Source organism: Oncorhynchus tshawytscha, linkage group LG09 (genome assembly GCF_018296145.1).
Source record: "Oncorhynchus tshawytscha isolate Ot180627B linkage group LG09, Otsh_v2.0, whole genome shotgun sequence".
Lineage (NCBI taxonomy): Eukaryota > Metazoa > Chordata > Actinopteri > Salmoniformes > Salmonidae > Oncorhynchus > Oncorhynchus tshawytscha.
Genome location: NC_056437.1, coordinates 59,464,894 through 59,481,300, shown reverse-complemented (window position 1 = coordinate 59,481,300; position 16,407 = coordinate 59,464,894). Strand labels below are relative to the sequence as shown.

Sequence of the window (16,407 nt, the reverse complement as noted above, 5' to 3'; positions counted from 1 at the left end):
GCTCTGCTTTATCTTGGCTGGTCACAGTTGTAAATGAGAACTTGTTCTCAACTGGCCTACCTGGTTAAATAAAGGTGAAATAAAAACATAAAAAAACTTGCACATCATCATCTACACATCTATCACTCCAGTGTTAATGCTAAATAGTCATTATTTCGCCACTATGGCCTATTTATTGCCTTTCTACATTTGCACACACTGTATATTGATTTTTCTATTGTGTTATTGACTGTACGTTTGTTTATCCCATGTGTAACTCTGTGTTGTTGTTTTTGGCCCATTGCTTTGCTTTATCTTGGCCAGGTCGCAGTTGGAAATGACAATTGTTCTCAACTGGCCTACCTGGTTAAATAAAGGTAAAAAAAAAAAAATGCGAGTCCATCAAATTGGATTTTTTTTTTTCTCAAATTTTTTGTGGGTCTATGTAATCTGAGGGAAATATGTGTCTCTGATAGGGTCATACATTTGTCAGGAGGTTAGGAAATGCAGCTCAGTTTCCACCTCATTTTGTGGGCATTGTGCACATAGTCTGTCTTCTTCTTCTCAATAGCAAGGCTATGTTTTTTTCTTCTCTCTATCAATCTCTCTCTATCTCTCTCTCTCTCTCTCTCTCTCTCTCTCTCTCTCTCTCTCTCTCTCTCTATCACTCTCTTTCTCTTCCCTCTACTATCCTCTTTTGCTCTCTCCCTCCCTTTCTCTCTCTTTCTCTTTCCTCTATCCCTCCCTCCCTTTCACTCTCTCCCCCCTTTTTCTCTTCCCTCTCTCCCCTCATTTTCTTTCCTATCTCCCTCTCTCCCTCCCTCACTCTCTACTGTACTTCCCAGTACCATCAGGCATAAAAGATGTTATATCGTATCATCCTCCCATTCACTTCTTCTCATCCTTGTTCATCCATGCTCTATCTTTAGCTCTAACTGAGCCATCCCCTCCTCTCCTCCTCCAAGCCACTCTCCCCCCTCCTCCTCTCCTTACCCCTGCCAGTTGTCTTGTGTCCTGTCTGCCCTGGGGGGGTCGTGACCCCATTGACCTTTGGGTGACTTCTGCAGGGTAGCTTCTCAGTCATCTGCAGCTGTGGTCCTGCCAAAATCTGGATAATCCTATCAGACTGTCATCACTGTTGAGAGAGGCAGGGCAGATCAGGGCAAGGCATGGCAGGTGAAGTGAAGTGTGTGTATTTGTGTGTGACTGTGTGTGTGTTTGTGTGTTCATTCATGTCCACATGTGTGTGTGTATGTGTTAATGATTACTTGTCAACAGACAAATAATATATAAATATAATATATAAACTAACTGACAGAAAGTGAGTGAGTGCTACGTATTACAGTGCATTCGGGAAGTATTCAGACGCCTTGACTTATTCAACAATTTGTTACGTTCAGACCCCCTCATCAATCTGCACCCCCTCCAAAAAAGGAAATATCACATTAACATAAGTATTCAGACCCTTTGGCAGCGATTACAGCCTCGAGTCTTCTTGGGTATTACGCGACAAGCCTTGCACACCTGTATTTGGGGAGTTTTCCAAATTCTTTTCTGCAGATCATCTCAAGCTCTGTCAGGTTGGACATTGCTCCAGAGCTATTTTCAGGTCTCTCCAGAGATGTTCGATGTGGGTTCAAGTTCAGGCTCTGGCTGGGCCACTCAAGGACATTCAGAGACTTGCCATGAAGCCACTCCTGCGTTCTTGGATGTGTGCTTAGGGTCGTTGTCCTGTTGGAAGATGAACCTTCGCTCTAGCCGGAGGTCCTGAGCGCTCTGGAGCAGGTTTTCATCAAGGATCTCTCTGTCCTTTGCTCCGTTCATCTTTCCCTCGATCCTTACTAGTCTCCCAGTCCTTGCCACTGAATAACATTCCCACAGCATGATGCTGCCACCACCATGCTTCACCTTAGTGATGGTGCCAGGTTTCCTCCAGACATGACGCTTGGCATTCAAGCCAAAGAGTTCAATCTTGTTTTCATCAGACCAGATAATCTTGTTTCTCATGGTCTGAGTGTCCTTTAAGTGCCTTTTGGCAAACTCCAAGTGGGTTGTCATGTGCCTTTTGGAATGCTGCAGGAATGGTTGTCCTTTTAGAAGGTTCTCTCATCTCCACAGAGGAACTCTGGAGCTCTGTCAGAGTGAACATCGGGTTCTTGGTCACTTCCCTGACCAAGGTTCTTCTCCCCTGATTACTCAGTTTGGCCGGTTGGCCAGCTCTAGGAAGTGTCTTGGTGGTTCAAAACTTCTTCCATTTAAGAATGATGAAAGCCACTGTGTTCTTGGGGATCTTTAATGCTGCAGAAATGTTTTGGTACCCTTCCCCAGATCTGTGCCTCGGCACAATCCTGTCTCGGAGCTCTATGGACAATTCCTTCAACCTCATGGCTAGGTTTTTGCGCTGACATGCACTGTCAACTGTGGGACCTTAAATAGATAGGTGTGTGCCTTTCCAAATCATGTCCAATTAATTGAATTTACCACAGGTGAACTCCAATAATCTTGTAGAAACATCTCAAGGATGATCAATAGAAGCAGGTTGCACCTGAGCTCAATTTTGAGTCTCATAGCAAAGGGTCTGAATATTTATGTAAATAAGGTATTTCAGTTTTTATCTTTTGCAAAAAGATTGATGAAAGAAAACGTAACGTAACAGAATGTGGGAAAGGGGAAGGGGTCTGAATACTTTCCGAATGCATTGTATACTGTACATTGATGTACTCTTCCCAAACGAACCCATAGCTATCTGGGGTATTAGTCCTAGTATCATGACTATGATAAGCCAGCCAGCTGCAGTTGGCACCACCAGATGCTCGCCTTGTGCCCTAGTTCATCCATGGCCTGCTGCCTCCATACAAAGCAATAAACAACAACTTGTAATCACACACACACACACACACACACACACACACACACACACACACACACACACACACACACACACACACACACACACACACACACACACACACAGATGCCAGATGCTGGGTGGAGTGTGTGTGTCCTCAATCGGCGCAAGGTATCAGATCGTTATCCCCTACACCCAGTGAGTTCTGTATTATCACCACAGACTATCAACACACAGATTCTGCTGCCGCTGTGGCTGCACCGTACTGGCCCCATCCCTCTGTCTCTCTGTCTCTCTGTCTCTCTGTCTCTCTCACACACACTCTTCCTCTGTTTCTGTCTCTCTGTCTCTCTGTCTCTCTGTCTCTCTTTCTTTTTGTCTTTGTCTCTCTATCCCTGTCTCTCTGTCTCTCACTCTCTTCCTCTATTTCCTCTATAACCCTCTCTCCCCATCTCGATCTATAACCCTCTATCCCCATCTCGATCTCTCTTTCTCTCTCTCTCTCCTTCTCTCTTTCTTTCTCTTCTTCTATATCCCTCTCTCTCCCTCCTGCCTTCTGCCATCTCCCACCCCCTGTTCATCCCTCCATCTATATCTCTCGTACTCTCTCTCTCTGTCTCTCTCACTCTTGGGCATAAGATGCATCACATCTGTGCTTGTAAATAGACATGTATAACACCATGTTGATATTAGGGGTAAATCTATGGGCAGGGCCGGGTTAGGATCCCAGATGATTGAGTAATGGAGAGATTTGAGGATAACAAATAAGTTGTTTTGTTGTGAGGAGTCTGAATACATCAAGTGAGGATGGATGTAAAATCGCTGAACTATCCCTTTAAGGCTAGCTGGCCCAGACAAGACATGATGGAGATAATAAACAAACGGTTCACAAGATCATTTCTCCAACAATGCAACTTCTCACCCCTGATGTTGAGTCCATATGGCATCCAAATGGTGAAGTCAAAAACAAGACATGGAAGGCCTGTTATTAAAAATAGAACATGTTGGCCTATAATAAAAATAGAACATGAAAATGGGTTCATTTATTTTATTAACTAAAGAATGATCCATCGTAGCACGTTTTTAGTCTAGTCCAGTAGTAACATATCTCATTCCATTGAAGTCGGTTCTGAAATCGCCAGATAGACCCCAGTGTTGATTCCCAACGTAAACATTTCTAGCAGAGACATTCGCTAATATATGTTTTGATCATATAAAGCCAATGTTCAGACTCTCAAAAGGATGAACAAACCCAGTGTGTTAAAACACGTGCTGATCAAAAGCAATCATGTTTGCAACATTTTGAATAGATCGTTGTGTCAGGATGGCCGAGCGGTCTAAGGCGCTGCGTTCAGGTCGCAGTCTCCCCTGGAGGCGTGGGTTCGAATCCCACTTCTGACAAATACTTTTGCGCAAATTCTGAGAAAAGAGATAGAATGATAAAGCTAATTTCTCGTATTTCTTAACCTCTATTCGTTTCATTGCGCAACATTTATTCGTGTTACATAATCAACATAAAGATGAGAAATCAATCAAGTTCAGAATTATAATTAATTCATATTTTGTCTTGTGCAATAACTATTGCAATAATTGGTGTAGGCCAATATCTTCACCAGTCTGTCTGTCACGTTCTGACCATAGTTCTGTTATTTTATTCTTTATTTAAGTATGGTCAGGGCGTGAGTTGGGGTGGGCAGTCTATGTTTGTTTTTCTATGTTGGTTTTTGTGTTCGGCCTAGTATGGTTCTCAATCAGAGGCAGATGTCGTTAGTTGTCTCTGATTGAGAATCATACTTAGGTAGCCTGGGTTTCACTTTTGGTTGGTGGGTGTTTGTTTCCGTGTGAGTGTGTTGGCCACACGGTACTGTTTCGGTTTTCGTTTTGTTCACATCGTTTATTGTTTTGTATTTCAGTGTTCAGTTCGTTTCTATTAAAAAATCATCATGAACACTTACCACGCTGCGCGTTGGTCCTCCTCTCTTTCTCACGAAGACGATCGTTGCACTGTCTGAATAAATGTTTGTATAGTTATTAATCTCATAAATCGTTTATTTGAACGTATTGATGTAAAAAAGTATTTTCATATATATATATATATTTTTTTTTTCATGTTTCAATAAACAAAGATGTATAAATATATAGTTATACATCTAACAAAAAACATCTGAAAACAGCAACAACATGTATATTTATTTTGCAGCAATCAATGTAAATAGTCTTATTTCGTATGCAAAAATATTAGATGAGTTGGTCGAACAGCCTAATTGTAAAACTAAACCATTTTATGGAACTTCTAGAAATTGGCCATGGACAACCTCTAACAATTGTTATAATGGCATGCCTTTTATCAACCACAAAGGTGTAGAACCATGAATAGTTCTGAAATAATTCTGAACATATTTTATCAAAATATTTTCCTCACAATTTCCCCCGATGTGGATACCTTGTGATCCATCCAAAGCGATAACATTTTATTAAATGAATTCCATGATGGTTATGGCTTTAAAAGAATGAATCGAATGTGTCACAATGGTTTGCTTTGATAAAAGATAGGTAATGCTCTAATGCATGGAATCAGTCTTTACAACGATTACAAAACGTACAAATAGGAGCGAAAAAGAACGGTGGATGGGTCAGATTCTTTCGATTGACAATGTGTATGGGGGGGGTAGGCTAATAGTGACTTTGTGACTATATTCAACTGTGCTAGCCTTTCTTTGTGTTAAATGTTACCAACTCATTAGTGATTCAGGAAAAACATCATATAACAGTTTTTAATAACTAGCAGGTCAACTAAGGTCAGGCCTACACCTCACTATGCTCTCTCCACCTATTTGTTCCACATATTTGTTTATGCGCCCAGTAGTGCTCCACAAGTCTTTCCCAGGGATAATGTCCCCTGCTAATGCCAACAGACAGCCATGATATTATGTGACAATTTCACCTTTATCACCCTTCTGTAATTGATGTAACAAAGTGTCACGTATCCACGGTGACAGACAGATCTACAAGCCTGGGGGCCACGTATCCACGGTGACAGACAGATCTACAAGCCTGGGGGGCGCATCGTGATCAAAATCACATTTATCAAAACCATAAATGTTTGTTATTGATCTAGAAACCTGTGTTAAAAACCCCCAAACATTTTGGCACATTTACAATGGTTTATTGTGTAAGAGATGAGGTAAACGCATGTTTGATAAATCAAAAGCACGAGTTGTTTCATAGATAGTCATATTGTTTTTTCCAACGGTAGCCTATTGGTGTGTCCCACTCCCTCTAGTTTTGTGTTATATTTGTGCCATGGTTATTGTGGGTCTGTTTGCAAAGTAATGACGTTCACAATGACGTTTGGTTGCAATGTAGCTACGCTACCCAGGCCGCTGCAATCCATTCTCACAAAAACCTCACAATAAAAACTCTCCCGGAGAGAACATAGGCTAAGTGCTGCAGCGTCCCACCACACCCAATCTCTCAGGATGACGAATGAGACCATCCAACCAGTTTTAAAGTAGCGCCATGGGTCAGTCTATCAGTACTGGAAAATCATTCTACTGCTGAAAAGTATGACAGTCAGTACTGTTCTTTTTGGGTTGATTGTTGCTGAATTCAGTCTTTCCCTTCACAATGCTGGTATTTATTACACATTGTTTTATTATTAATCTGAACATCAGGGCTGGAACTGAGGTCTCTGCCCTTACCAGATATGGGCCTGGTCCCTGTGAAGTTGTGTGCTGCTAAAAACAACAATATCCACTCTAGGGATTATGAATAAATAACATGGGGAGAATAGTGTGTGTGTGTGTGTGTGTGTGTGTGTGTGTGTGTGTGTGTGTGTGTGTGTGTGTGTGTGTGTGTGTGTGTGTGTGTGTGTGTGTGTGTGTGTGTGTGTGTGTGTGTGCGTGTGTGCGTGTGTGCGTGTGTGTGTGTGTGTGCGTGTGTGCGTGCGTGCGTGTGTGTGTGTGAATAATTGAGGGTTCCTCTTCCCAATCTATGTCATGTCATTTCCAGGATGATTTTTAAAAGTTTTTAATGGCAGATCTCTGTTAAGACTGCAAACAGAGGTCAAGGGTTGTGTCCCAAATAGCACCCTATCCCATATCTAGTGGACTACTTTTGACCAAAGCCCAATGGGCCAAGTTCAAAAGTAGTGCATTACATACGGAATAAGGTGCCATTTGGTTCGCACACAATATGTTCCTCTACTGTAATATGAAGATACCAGGAATGGTTTCTCCTGACATACACACTTTGATTTTACTGTAGATTTACAAAGACAGTATCCCCGTTAGAGATGTCAACTGGAGTGCACAATTTCTTACTGAGGCTGGGGAGACTTCAGGTGTTTAGTGGAAGAAGGTGATCTTTTAAGGACATGCAGAGATGTCATCGATGACAATGTTAGGATGGAAGAATTCAATGTAGTGGTCCTAACCTTAAAATGTGGACCTGTGTGGCTCAGTTGGTAGAGAATGGTCCTCGCAACACCGAGGTTGTGGGTTTGACCCTCATGGGGAACCAGAAGAGGGGGGAAAAAATGGATGCACTCACCACTTTAAGTCGCTTTGGATAAGAGTGTCTGCTAAATAAGGGTTTCTTGGTCTGGTTTTTGCCCTAATACTACAAAGGTGATTCAAATAATCAAAGCTTGATGATGAGTTGGTTATTTGAATCAGTTGCGTAGCGCTAGGGAAAAAAACTAAAACTTACATTCAGGAGGGGGGCTCCCGGACGGAGTTTGGGAAACCCTGTGCTAAATGACTAAAATATGCACAATTATAGTTTTTTCACTACTGGTATGAGTATGTGTGAACAACTCCCCGTCTTGTATCACTTCAAGTCAAGACTTTCGGTTCCCTTTCCTACACACTGGGGGTGTGTGTGTTTGTGGGAATGTGTGTGCTGGTCAAAGGCGGAGTAAGATCCTGAGTCAGAACAGAACAAGGAGACTGTTGTCAGGGAGTCAGAGAACCAGAGGCTAGAACCAGTGGCTATAGAGCCATAAGCTATAGAACCAGAGGCTATAGAACCAGAGGCTGTAGAACCAGAGGCTATAGAACCAAAGACTATAGAACCTTAGGCTAGAACCAGAGGCTATAGAGCCATATGCTATAGAACCAAAGACTATAGAACCACAGGCAATAGAACCAGAGGCGAAAGAACCGGAGGCTAGCTGGGTAATCATGTCGTTCCAAGGGGAAAACAGCACTGCTGCAGGTGAGACTCTCAACGATTCAGGGGTATTATTAAACTGGTATATCAACTGGTCCAAATTCCATATCTTACTTACAGCGTTTGTTGTTTGAAATTAGGTCTGCACTTGAGGGTAAATGAATGTGGAAGTGAGAAAGGTGTCATGGACTTATTTAGACAAATACTTAAGTGACTATCTGATATTTCACGTGATTTATGGAAATATTTCTGATATCCCTAACCTCGTGTAAAGCTTTGCTTGATGACGACAAAGCCTACCCATTATTGCAGGTACTGTATATGGCTAATGCGCAGGCCAGTCCCATAAACTACTGTATAGCCTATGTTCCATTTCAATGTTTTGCATAAAAGTAGCATGTTAACCTTTTTGGTAGGATATGTGTTAATAATGCTTTCATTAGTTATAATCCTGGGTGGTTATGGGAAAGGCATGGTTCAGATCCCTGTTCAAGTGAGACTTCCGGAATCTCTTCCTGTAATTCTCACAGAAGGTGGAGCTTCCTCTTTTAGGGCCTGTAAAGTACTGCAGAAGTAAAAAAAAAATCTTAATTTGATGTTAAACTTGTAGTGTATTTGAGGTTTAAAAAGGCTTCTGACGTTTGTAATTTGCCACTTTGAAATTTCAGACTTGATTTTCCCATATGAAAACTGCATCATGCCATACTAAAATGTCCATTCATTTTAATCCACATAATAATTCACATTTCCTGTTGCTGCAGAATTATTTTTACTGCTGTAGCAAACTGGCTCAAATTAAGATCCAACATCTGTAGTGAAAACATGACTCATTTGGTTTTGAATGTCGTTCTTCCTCATTTATTGACCACTTATTCATGATTCAGAGTTGTAATAACTGAACATTTAGTTTCTGTTCTGGAATAACTTTTTCTCCATCTTCTCAGCTTCGAGTGGAGAAAGCAGTTGCTCCTTTGAAGATGAAGGAGATATTCAGGTATCTTCAATAGCATCTGTGATGCCCCAGTGTTCCTCTATTGAACCCCCCCCAAGATCTTATACTAATAACTCCAAGCGCGTTGTTTATTTACTTTCTTATGCAATAAAAAGTAAGTAAGATGTGACTGATTTCTCTGATCATGTGTCTGTTTGTTTGATCTGTCCTGTAGTGTGAGATTCTGGAAAAGCAGAGGGATGAGGCCAGTCAGAAGCTGTCTGAGATGGAGGAAGGTGAGCTGCACCAGTCAACGTCCTTGATTACATGGTGGGAGCTCAGCTTTCCAATGAAGCTTCCGTAATGAGAATAAATGCGCACGCATTGTAGGAGTGTATTCATCCAGCAGCCTAATACCAGCTTTCTCTCTCTCTCTCTCTCTCTCTCTCTCTCTCTCTCTCTCTCTCTCTCTCTTTCTCTCTCTCTCTCCACACTCCCATTGTCTCTCTCCCCCTCTCTCCTCAGTATCCTCTCAGCTGTTGAAGGAGATGGATGTTCTTGAGATGCAGTTCCAGATTGAACGCTCCTGCAGGGAGAGTGCAGAGGCCCTCGCTGTCAAGGTGGGGTGTATTGTGGTTACTGTAGTTCGTCATGCGACAGCGTTGGAACTCCAAAGAATGTCTCAGTCATGTCATCCACTGAACCAATCAGTGTCCCACTTGGGTGTGCAAGTTTTGTGCCAGCCCAGTACTAACACAGACAAGTCAGCTAATGATTAAGGGCTCAATGATTAGTTCATAAGTTGAATCACTACTAGGCGGGAACAAAAGCCTGCATGCCCTGTGGAATAAATAACACTGCTCTTAACAGATATCTTTCTCCTTGAACACAAAGGTGACAAAAGAGAACAAGGTTCTGAAGAGGAGGAGCCAAGCTCTGCTGCCACTCCTCCCTAAGCTTCCTGAATACATGGCCACCATGACCTTTGACCTGGAGTCTGACCAGGGGGTCGACCCCAACCCTGATGGGGACAGCGGTGAGGAGGCTGTGCTGCAAGGACAGGCACAGATCAGAGGTATAGAGACATTCTGAGATCCACCATACACAACAACTACCATCCCGAACACATACTGTATAATGTATGAACATGAGTGAGAGATACCAGTATGACAAGGCAATAGAATTGAGATTTGAGAGGATTGTATATTGTACTTTTACCCGACCGACCAAGAAAATGTAAAGAGATATAAGATACCTGCTTATCTTCCTCTCTCACATTTCACTTTCTCTCTCCTTCTCCTCCTCTCTCTCCCCCTTTCTCGCTCTCTCTCCCCCACCCACCCTCTCTCTCACTCCATCATGGTCAGAGCTGCAGGCCTCAGTGGAACAGCTGCTGGGGGAGAAGATGCAGTTGTGTGAGCAGGTCGATTCACTGAAGAGAGAGCAGAGCCAGCTCGAAGAACAGGTAGATAGCAGTGTGTGCGTGTGTGTGTGTGTGTACTAAGTAAAACTTTATATGTATTTATTGTTTCCCACTCTTCTACATGTGCCACGCAGTTCGCCCTAGAGATTGGGGAGAAAGAGGCCATACTGAAGAAACTGTCCAAGCAGAACAAGAACATGAATAAGATGAAGAGAGGTGAGACCCCACTCAGACACATATCAGTGTTCCTCATGATATACGCTCCATTCACCTCATACCAAAGTCTCATTCAATGTTTTATGTGTATGTGGGTCCGTAGTATCCCAGCTAGTGACAGAGGAGTTCACAGAGATCAGTCAGAAACTGGAGCTGGAACAGGGTCTCAGACAGCACGCCGAGGTCTTCGCTCACCAGGTACACAACCCTGTGTTTCGGTTTGTGTATTTCATTTCTGTGCGTTTTGTGTACATGCGTATGTGTTTCCGTTTGTGTATTTCATTTCTGTGCGTTTTGTGTACATGCCTATGTGTTTCTGTTTGTGTATTTCATTTCTGTGCGTTTTGTGTACATGCGTATGTGTTTCCGTTTGTGTATTTCATTTCTGTGCGTTTTGTGTACATGCGTATGTGTTTCTGTTTGTGTATTTCATTTCTGTGCGTTTTGTGTACATGCGTATGTGTTTCCGTTTGTGTATTTAATTTCTGTGCATTTTGTGTACATGCGTATGTGTTTCTGTTTTCTCAGTGTGTGTGTGTGTGTGTGTGTGTGTGCGTGCGAGTGTGCACCCATCTCACACTCCTATAGGTGGCATGCCATAGGAAGACAAGGAGCAGCAGTGGCCTCAACCAGGGCCCCGGGGGCAGTCCTAGTGAATGGAGGAGCATTGGACAGAGGGAGGGCAGGGCTACTTCCTCACTTCCTCATTCAGACAGGGGGCATATTGTGGGGAGGGGGTGGGGTAGATACACCCATTCATTCTGTATTCATTAAAGAGGACAAATTAGCCAAACAAATACAAAGAGGTGTGACAAGGAAGGGACACAGGCAGGCTGGTCACTTTGTAAACACACACACACACACACACACACACACAAAAATACAAAGAGGTGTGACAAGGAAGGGACACAGGCAGGCTGGTCACTTTGTAAACACACACACATCCACACACACACACTCACACACACACACACACACACACACACACACACACACACACACACACACACACACACACACACACACACACACACACACACACACACACACACACACACACAGCTCACGTTTCCCCAGCTGGCCCTGTTGTAAACAAAGGTGGCTATCTTTTCCTTCTATTTTTTACGGGCGTCTAGGAGGACAACAAAAGTAGTCTCCCTCTTAGAGCCCCCCTTTATAATGAGCATCCATCACGGCGGCAGTTTGAGAACGGGGACTATAGCTTTAAACACAACCCCGCCTTTAGCTTGACACTTTACATTGAATGCTGGCAATTGTCGCCTTTGTGCACGCTGTTCGCTATTTGCCAGACAGGCACATAATGGGACGCCTCGCAGGGATCCTTACCTGTGAAAAGGACCCCTACTGTTCTGAGACAACCACACAACTCAGCCCACTTTACTCTTAATGCAATGCGAAGCATTATTTGTTTGATGGTGTGTGTGTGCGTGTGTGTGTATGAAGCCTCTACTTGTCTACTTTCACATGTTTTGAAAACACACTCCCCATTCATAGGTCTTCTCTCTCCGCATGTGTCGTGCTGCATAATAATGATGTGGGCCTCAAATAGGAAATAACTTAGCTAAGCATGTGTGTGTGTGTGTGTCTGTGCATGCGTGCGTGCATATTGTGTGGAAACCAGCAGCCCCTTTCCCTTGTCAAACAGCACTCCCTACTTGGTCCCTAGCTGTGTGAAAGTAGCCTTGTGCTATAGGGACTTTAGAGTGCTTACACCAGGGTAATTGGGAGTAAATATGGGACTGGTTGTTTTGTTAACTGTAATGATGATGTGTAGTCAAACACACAGATGACTGCTGTCGCGACACTTTCACTGTGTTCGACCTCGTGGGAGCCAAAAGTTGAAGTGACTCACAGACTTTCAATTCCTAAACTCACTGTCTCTGACTGTAACGGTTTTGTTAAACCTAGTTTCACTATCATTTGACCATTTAGAGCTTCACATTACAGCTTTATCTATGCTGCTGGAAGGGAATTTGGCATCATTCTGTATGGGATTCCATATTCATTTAATTTGACTTCATACCACCCCTTTCCACTAGTCATACCTCTGATGACTGTATGCTGGACATAACTCTTGCACATCCAAAACAAAATATGAAAAAGCAAATGAATGATTGACAATTGATTGATTCATGATTGATGGATTGATTGACTGACTGGCAGGTGTTGGTGAAGCAGAAGGAGACCCAGAGACAGAGCATGGTGCTGCAGCAGAGTTCACAGACCAGTCTCCAGCTCCAACATGCTCTGGAACAGGTGGCCCACATCAGCAGTACTCTACAGGAGATACAACGCTACTACCGAAACCAGGTAGATTGTGTGTGTGTGTGTGTGTGTGTGTGAGTGAGAGTGTGTGTGTGAGTGAGAGTGTATGTGTGAGTGAGTGAGTGAGTGAGTGAGTGAGAGACAATGTTCGAGTCTCTTTGAAACTACAGTATATTAGGCCTCCTGAGTGACACAGTGGTCTAAGGCACTGCATTGCAGTGTTGCAGTGTCACTCCAGCCTGGGGTTCGATCACAACCAGGCGTGACCGTGAGTCCCATAACGCGGCGCACAATTGGCCCAGAGTCATCCGGGTTTGGCCGGGGGGGGGCTTTACTTGCGCTCTAGCGACTCCTTGCGCCCGCAGGCTGACTTCAGTCATCAGTTGAACGGTGTTTCCTCTGACACATTGATGTGGCTGGCTTCCGGGTTAAGCCATGTTTTGGGGGACGCATGACTCGACCTTTGCCTCTCCCAAGCCTGTTGAGAGGTTGCAGGGATGAGACAAGATTGTAATCACAAAAAGGGGGTAAAAAAAGAAACTACAGTGTATTTGTTGGCGTATAATACCTGAGCAATGGATCTGAATAGGTTACATTTAAATGTATAGGTCTAGGTCTCCCGAGTGGCACAGCGGTCTAAGGCACTGCATCAAAGTGCTTGAGGCGTCACTACAGACTCGGGTTCGATCCTAGCCGGCCGTGACTGGGAGACCCATGAGGTGGCGCACTATTGGCCCAGCATTGTCTGGGTTAGGGGTGGGATTTCCTTGTGCCATTGCACTCTAGCGACTCCTTATGGTGGGCCAGGCGCCTACAAGCTGACTTCAGTTGCCAGCTAAACAGTGTTTCCTCTGACAAATTGGTGCGGCTGGCTTCCAGGTTAATCGAGCAGTGCGGCTTGGCAGAGTCGTGTTTCAGAGGACGCATGGCTCTTGACCTTTGTGGTGGAATTATTGTAATCAAAAGAAGCGACTTTTAAGATTTCTTCAAAACAATCAAACTTCATTATTTAATTAGTGCAGTAATGAAGCTGGTTGGTAATCACCCCTGGAGGTGATCAATGAGAACTCAAAGAGCTGGTTTGAGCCACAGCATTTTATAGCAATGTCCATCCTCCTTCAGTCTATATGACACGCAACAGATGTATGGAATGGGTCACAAGGTTTAGATTTGTATGAAAGATACTTATAATTCACAGCAGACAGTCTCTGCTGTAAAAACATGAGAACTCATTGTGTAGAGACCAGTGTCTGGCCCCCCAATTCCATACTGGGGTCATCTCTCCCTGGTACCGTATAGAACAGAAACATTAACTCATGCTCTGGAATGCGGTATCCCCAAAGACATTGTAAATCTTCCAGAGGCCCATCCTCAGTAGAACACGCATAGATGAGCGTTATAACAACCGCTTATTCTGTTGCATAAAACAACCATTTGATGCAATAACAGCATTATAACATAATCTTGTAATTTCCACCATACTTTCACCTCTCCCGAGTCCGTAGGGGAGTTGCAGCGATGGGACAAAACTGTAACTACCAATTGCGGAGAAAAAGGGGTAAAAGTACAACAAAACCTCAAAAATAGTCAGTAAGTCTAATACATGTCGCTGTACATGACTATCAAAGGTGGAACCGACCGAGTGTGCTCTGGAAGAGAGCAGTGTTCTGTCTGAGCTGCAATGTGTCAGAGGCCAACTGGAGAGCAGTGAGGAGGAGAGGAGGACCATGGACACCCAGCTCAGGGAGGCTCAGAACACTGTCACCCAGCTTCAGGGGGAAGGTACATTTACAGATGAAGTTTGGTCACAGTGAGCATAGGACACTGATGCACAATTCAAATATATAATTACAAAAAAACAACACTATAACCGTCTGAAGTTGAATTTCTCTTTGCCCCATTTTCAATATTCAAACAAATGCTATTTTACGGTATTCAAATATGACACACTTGTGGTTGGTGGTACTTTCTCTTTGTTTTAGTGAAACAGCTTGAGGATAGGCTGAAAGACGCAGAGAAAGACCTGGTTTCAGAGAAGGACAACTCAACCCCTGCACTTCCTCCTCCACTACCTCCTCCTCCTCCACCACCCCTGCCCCCACCGTCCTCCAGTACTGCTGTTGAGTATGTATTCTATATACTATAAATACATAACCACGATATTAGCTGGTAGAGGTATCCTATTTCAAACAACTTGAACTTACATTGAAAATGAAAACTTGTTGACCTTTGTTACATAGCAAGGTGATGGTAATACCCATAGGTACATTTGATTATATCATTTAGTTAATTTGATTAAACAAACAACTTCTGCAACACTTTCTCTTCTTCCTCTCTTCAGTCCCTTAGTCGTCCTTCGCAACAAGAGGAAGGAGTCAGCCAACAACATTGATAAGAATAGTGAGTGTTCTTACCATGTTATTATTACGCATTTCCACCCTCTTCGGAGGACAAAAATAATTTATTTTGTTGTTACATGTACATTCTACACGCATTTTACATACATGGCACTTGTTTTTTGTAGTTGCAGTAGTTACTGTCGTGACTTTACATTCATTAATCTGACGACTGTTATTTATTTAATCCACTAACTATGTTTAATTGTTACCCCATTAAATTAATCATGTAACAATTAAGTAATTACGATTTGGGGCACCACGGAAGAAGTTGTTTAGAGAGTTACCATCTTCCAAATTAAACTCTATAAGGTCTTTACCTATAATGTTAGTAAACAGCCATCTTATTAATCATTACCTCTTATCAAATACTCATTCTGAACGATCGTAACCTTCTTGGATCTGCAAAAAACCCAGACTTGCGCATTATTCAGTACTACACAAATTGGTTTAATCATTTATTTACTAGCTAACTAAATAATAACACATAATACACACACACACTTACATGAGACAAAGGTCCCTAGTGGACTGACAAGATATGACAGCTTATTACAACATAGATGGAGAGGGGGGAGAGAGAGAAAAAGGACACTTATTGTACAGTCAAGGACTGTCTTCACATTAATCATATATCTTGCACACGAACCACCGCCCGTTTGGAATAAGAAATCATGAATGTATTTACGTGTGAAATGCCTTTGTTCGTCGTTTATCTCGGTCGGAACCAAACCTTCTCTGAAAGGTTCCAGCTATATGGCTCTGATTGTCCAAAAGGGATCTCCCCTCCCCTTTCCCGTTTCCTACTGTTGTTCACTCTGGACGATAACCAGCCATGTCGACGTTTCCCTTTGGTGATGAACATAGTAGGATAGTCTCACTTAGATTAGCTTTTCTCAATATTTGCCTTAAGTCAGCTGTACCAGTGATTGTTTGAGGTGAGCTTCTCGACTCTTCCTCCTCGTGTTGGTATTCAGAATTCGGACCACGATGGACATGAGCTGCAACTCCTCATCTCTCTGGTCCAAAGGAAGGTGAGTTCATTTCTTCACCTCGTGTTGAGGTTCAAAGACTCAACCATTCCAAACGTGTAGCTCTCCACCTCAAGTTTCCTGGTCTAAAGGTTGATTCTCTTTCAAGCCTTTATGCACTCTTA

General features: G+C 43.1%; 1 protein-coding gene and 1 non-coding gene across 3 annotated transcripts in view; both read left to right on the top strand.

The window, feature by feature from the left end:
- The window catches only part of shtn2 (shootin 2), a 40,447-nt gene that overhangs the window by 12,079 nt on the left and 11,961 nt on the right, over positions 1-16,407 (top strand). Inside the window, exons 1-12 of one of the 2 annotated variants that reach the window (XM_042327144.1) lie at positions 7,753-8,044; positions 8,944-8,993; positions 9,166-9,226; positions 9,456-9,550; positions 9,825-10,005; positions 10,298-10,395; positions 10,488-10,569; positions 10,673-10,767; positions 12,754-12,900; positions 14,484-14,637; positions 14,838-14,979; positions 15,197-15,255. In XM_042327144.1, coding sequence (XP_042183078.1) covers positions 8,011-8,044; positions 8,944-8,993; positions 9,166-9,226; positions 9,456-9,550; positions 9,825-10,005; positions 10,298-10,395; positions 10,488-10,569; positions 10,673-10,767; positions 12,754-12,900; positions 14,484-14,637; positions 14,838-14,979; positions 15,197-15,255 — 1,198 coding nt within the window. In that variant the 5' untranslated portion in view covers positions 7,753-8,010. Of the gene's footprint in view, positions 1-7,752; positions 8,045-8,943; positions 8,994-9,165; positions 9,227-9,455; positions 9,551-9,824; positions 10,006-10,297; positions 10,396-10,487; positions 10,570-10,672; positions 10,768-12,753; positions 12,901-14,483; positions 14,638-14,837; positions 14,980-15,196; positions 15,256-16,407 lie in introns of those variants that run through there. The other variant, XM_042327145.1, reaches the window with a different exon arrangement.
- trnal-cag lies at positions 4,146-4,228 on the top strand. The gene has a single exon. It is a non-coding gene; the product is annotated as a tRNA-Leu (tRNA).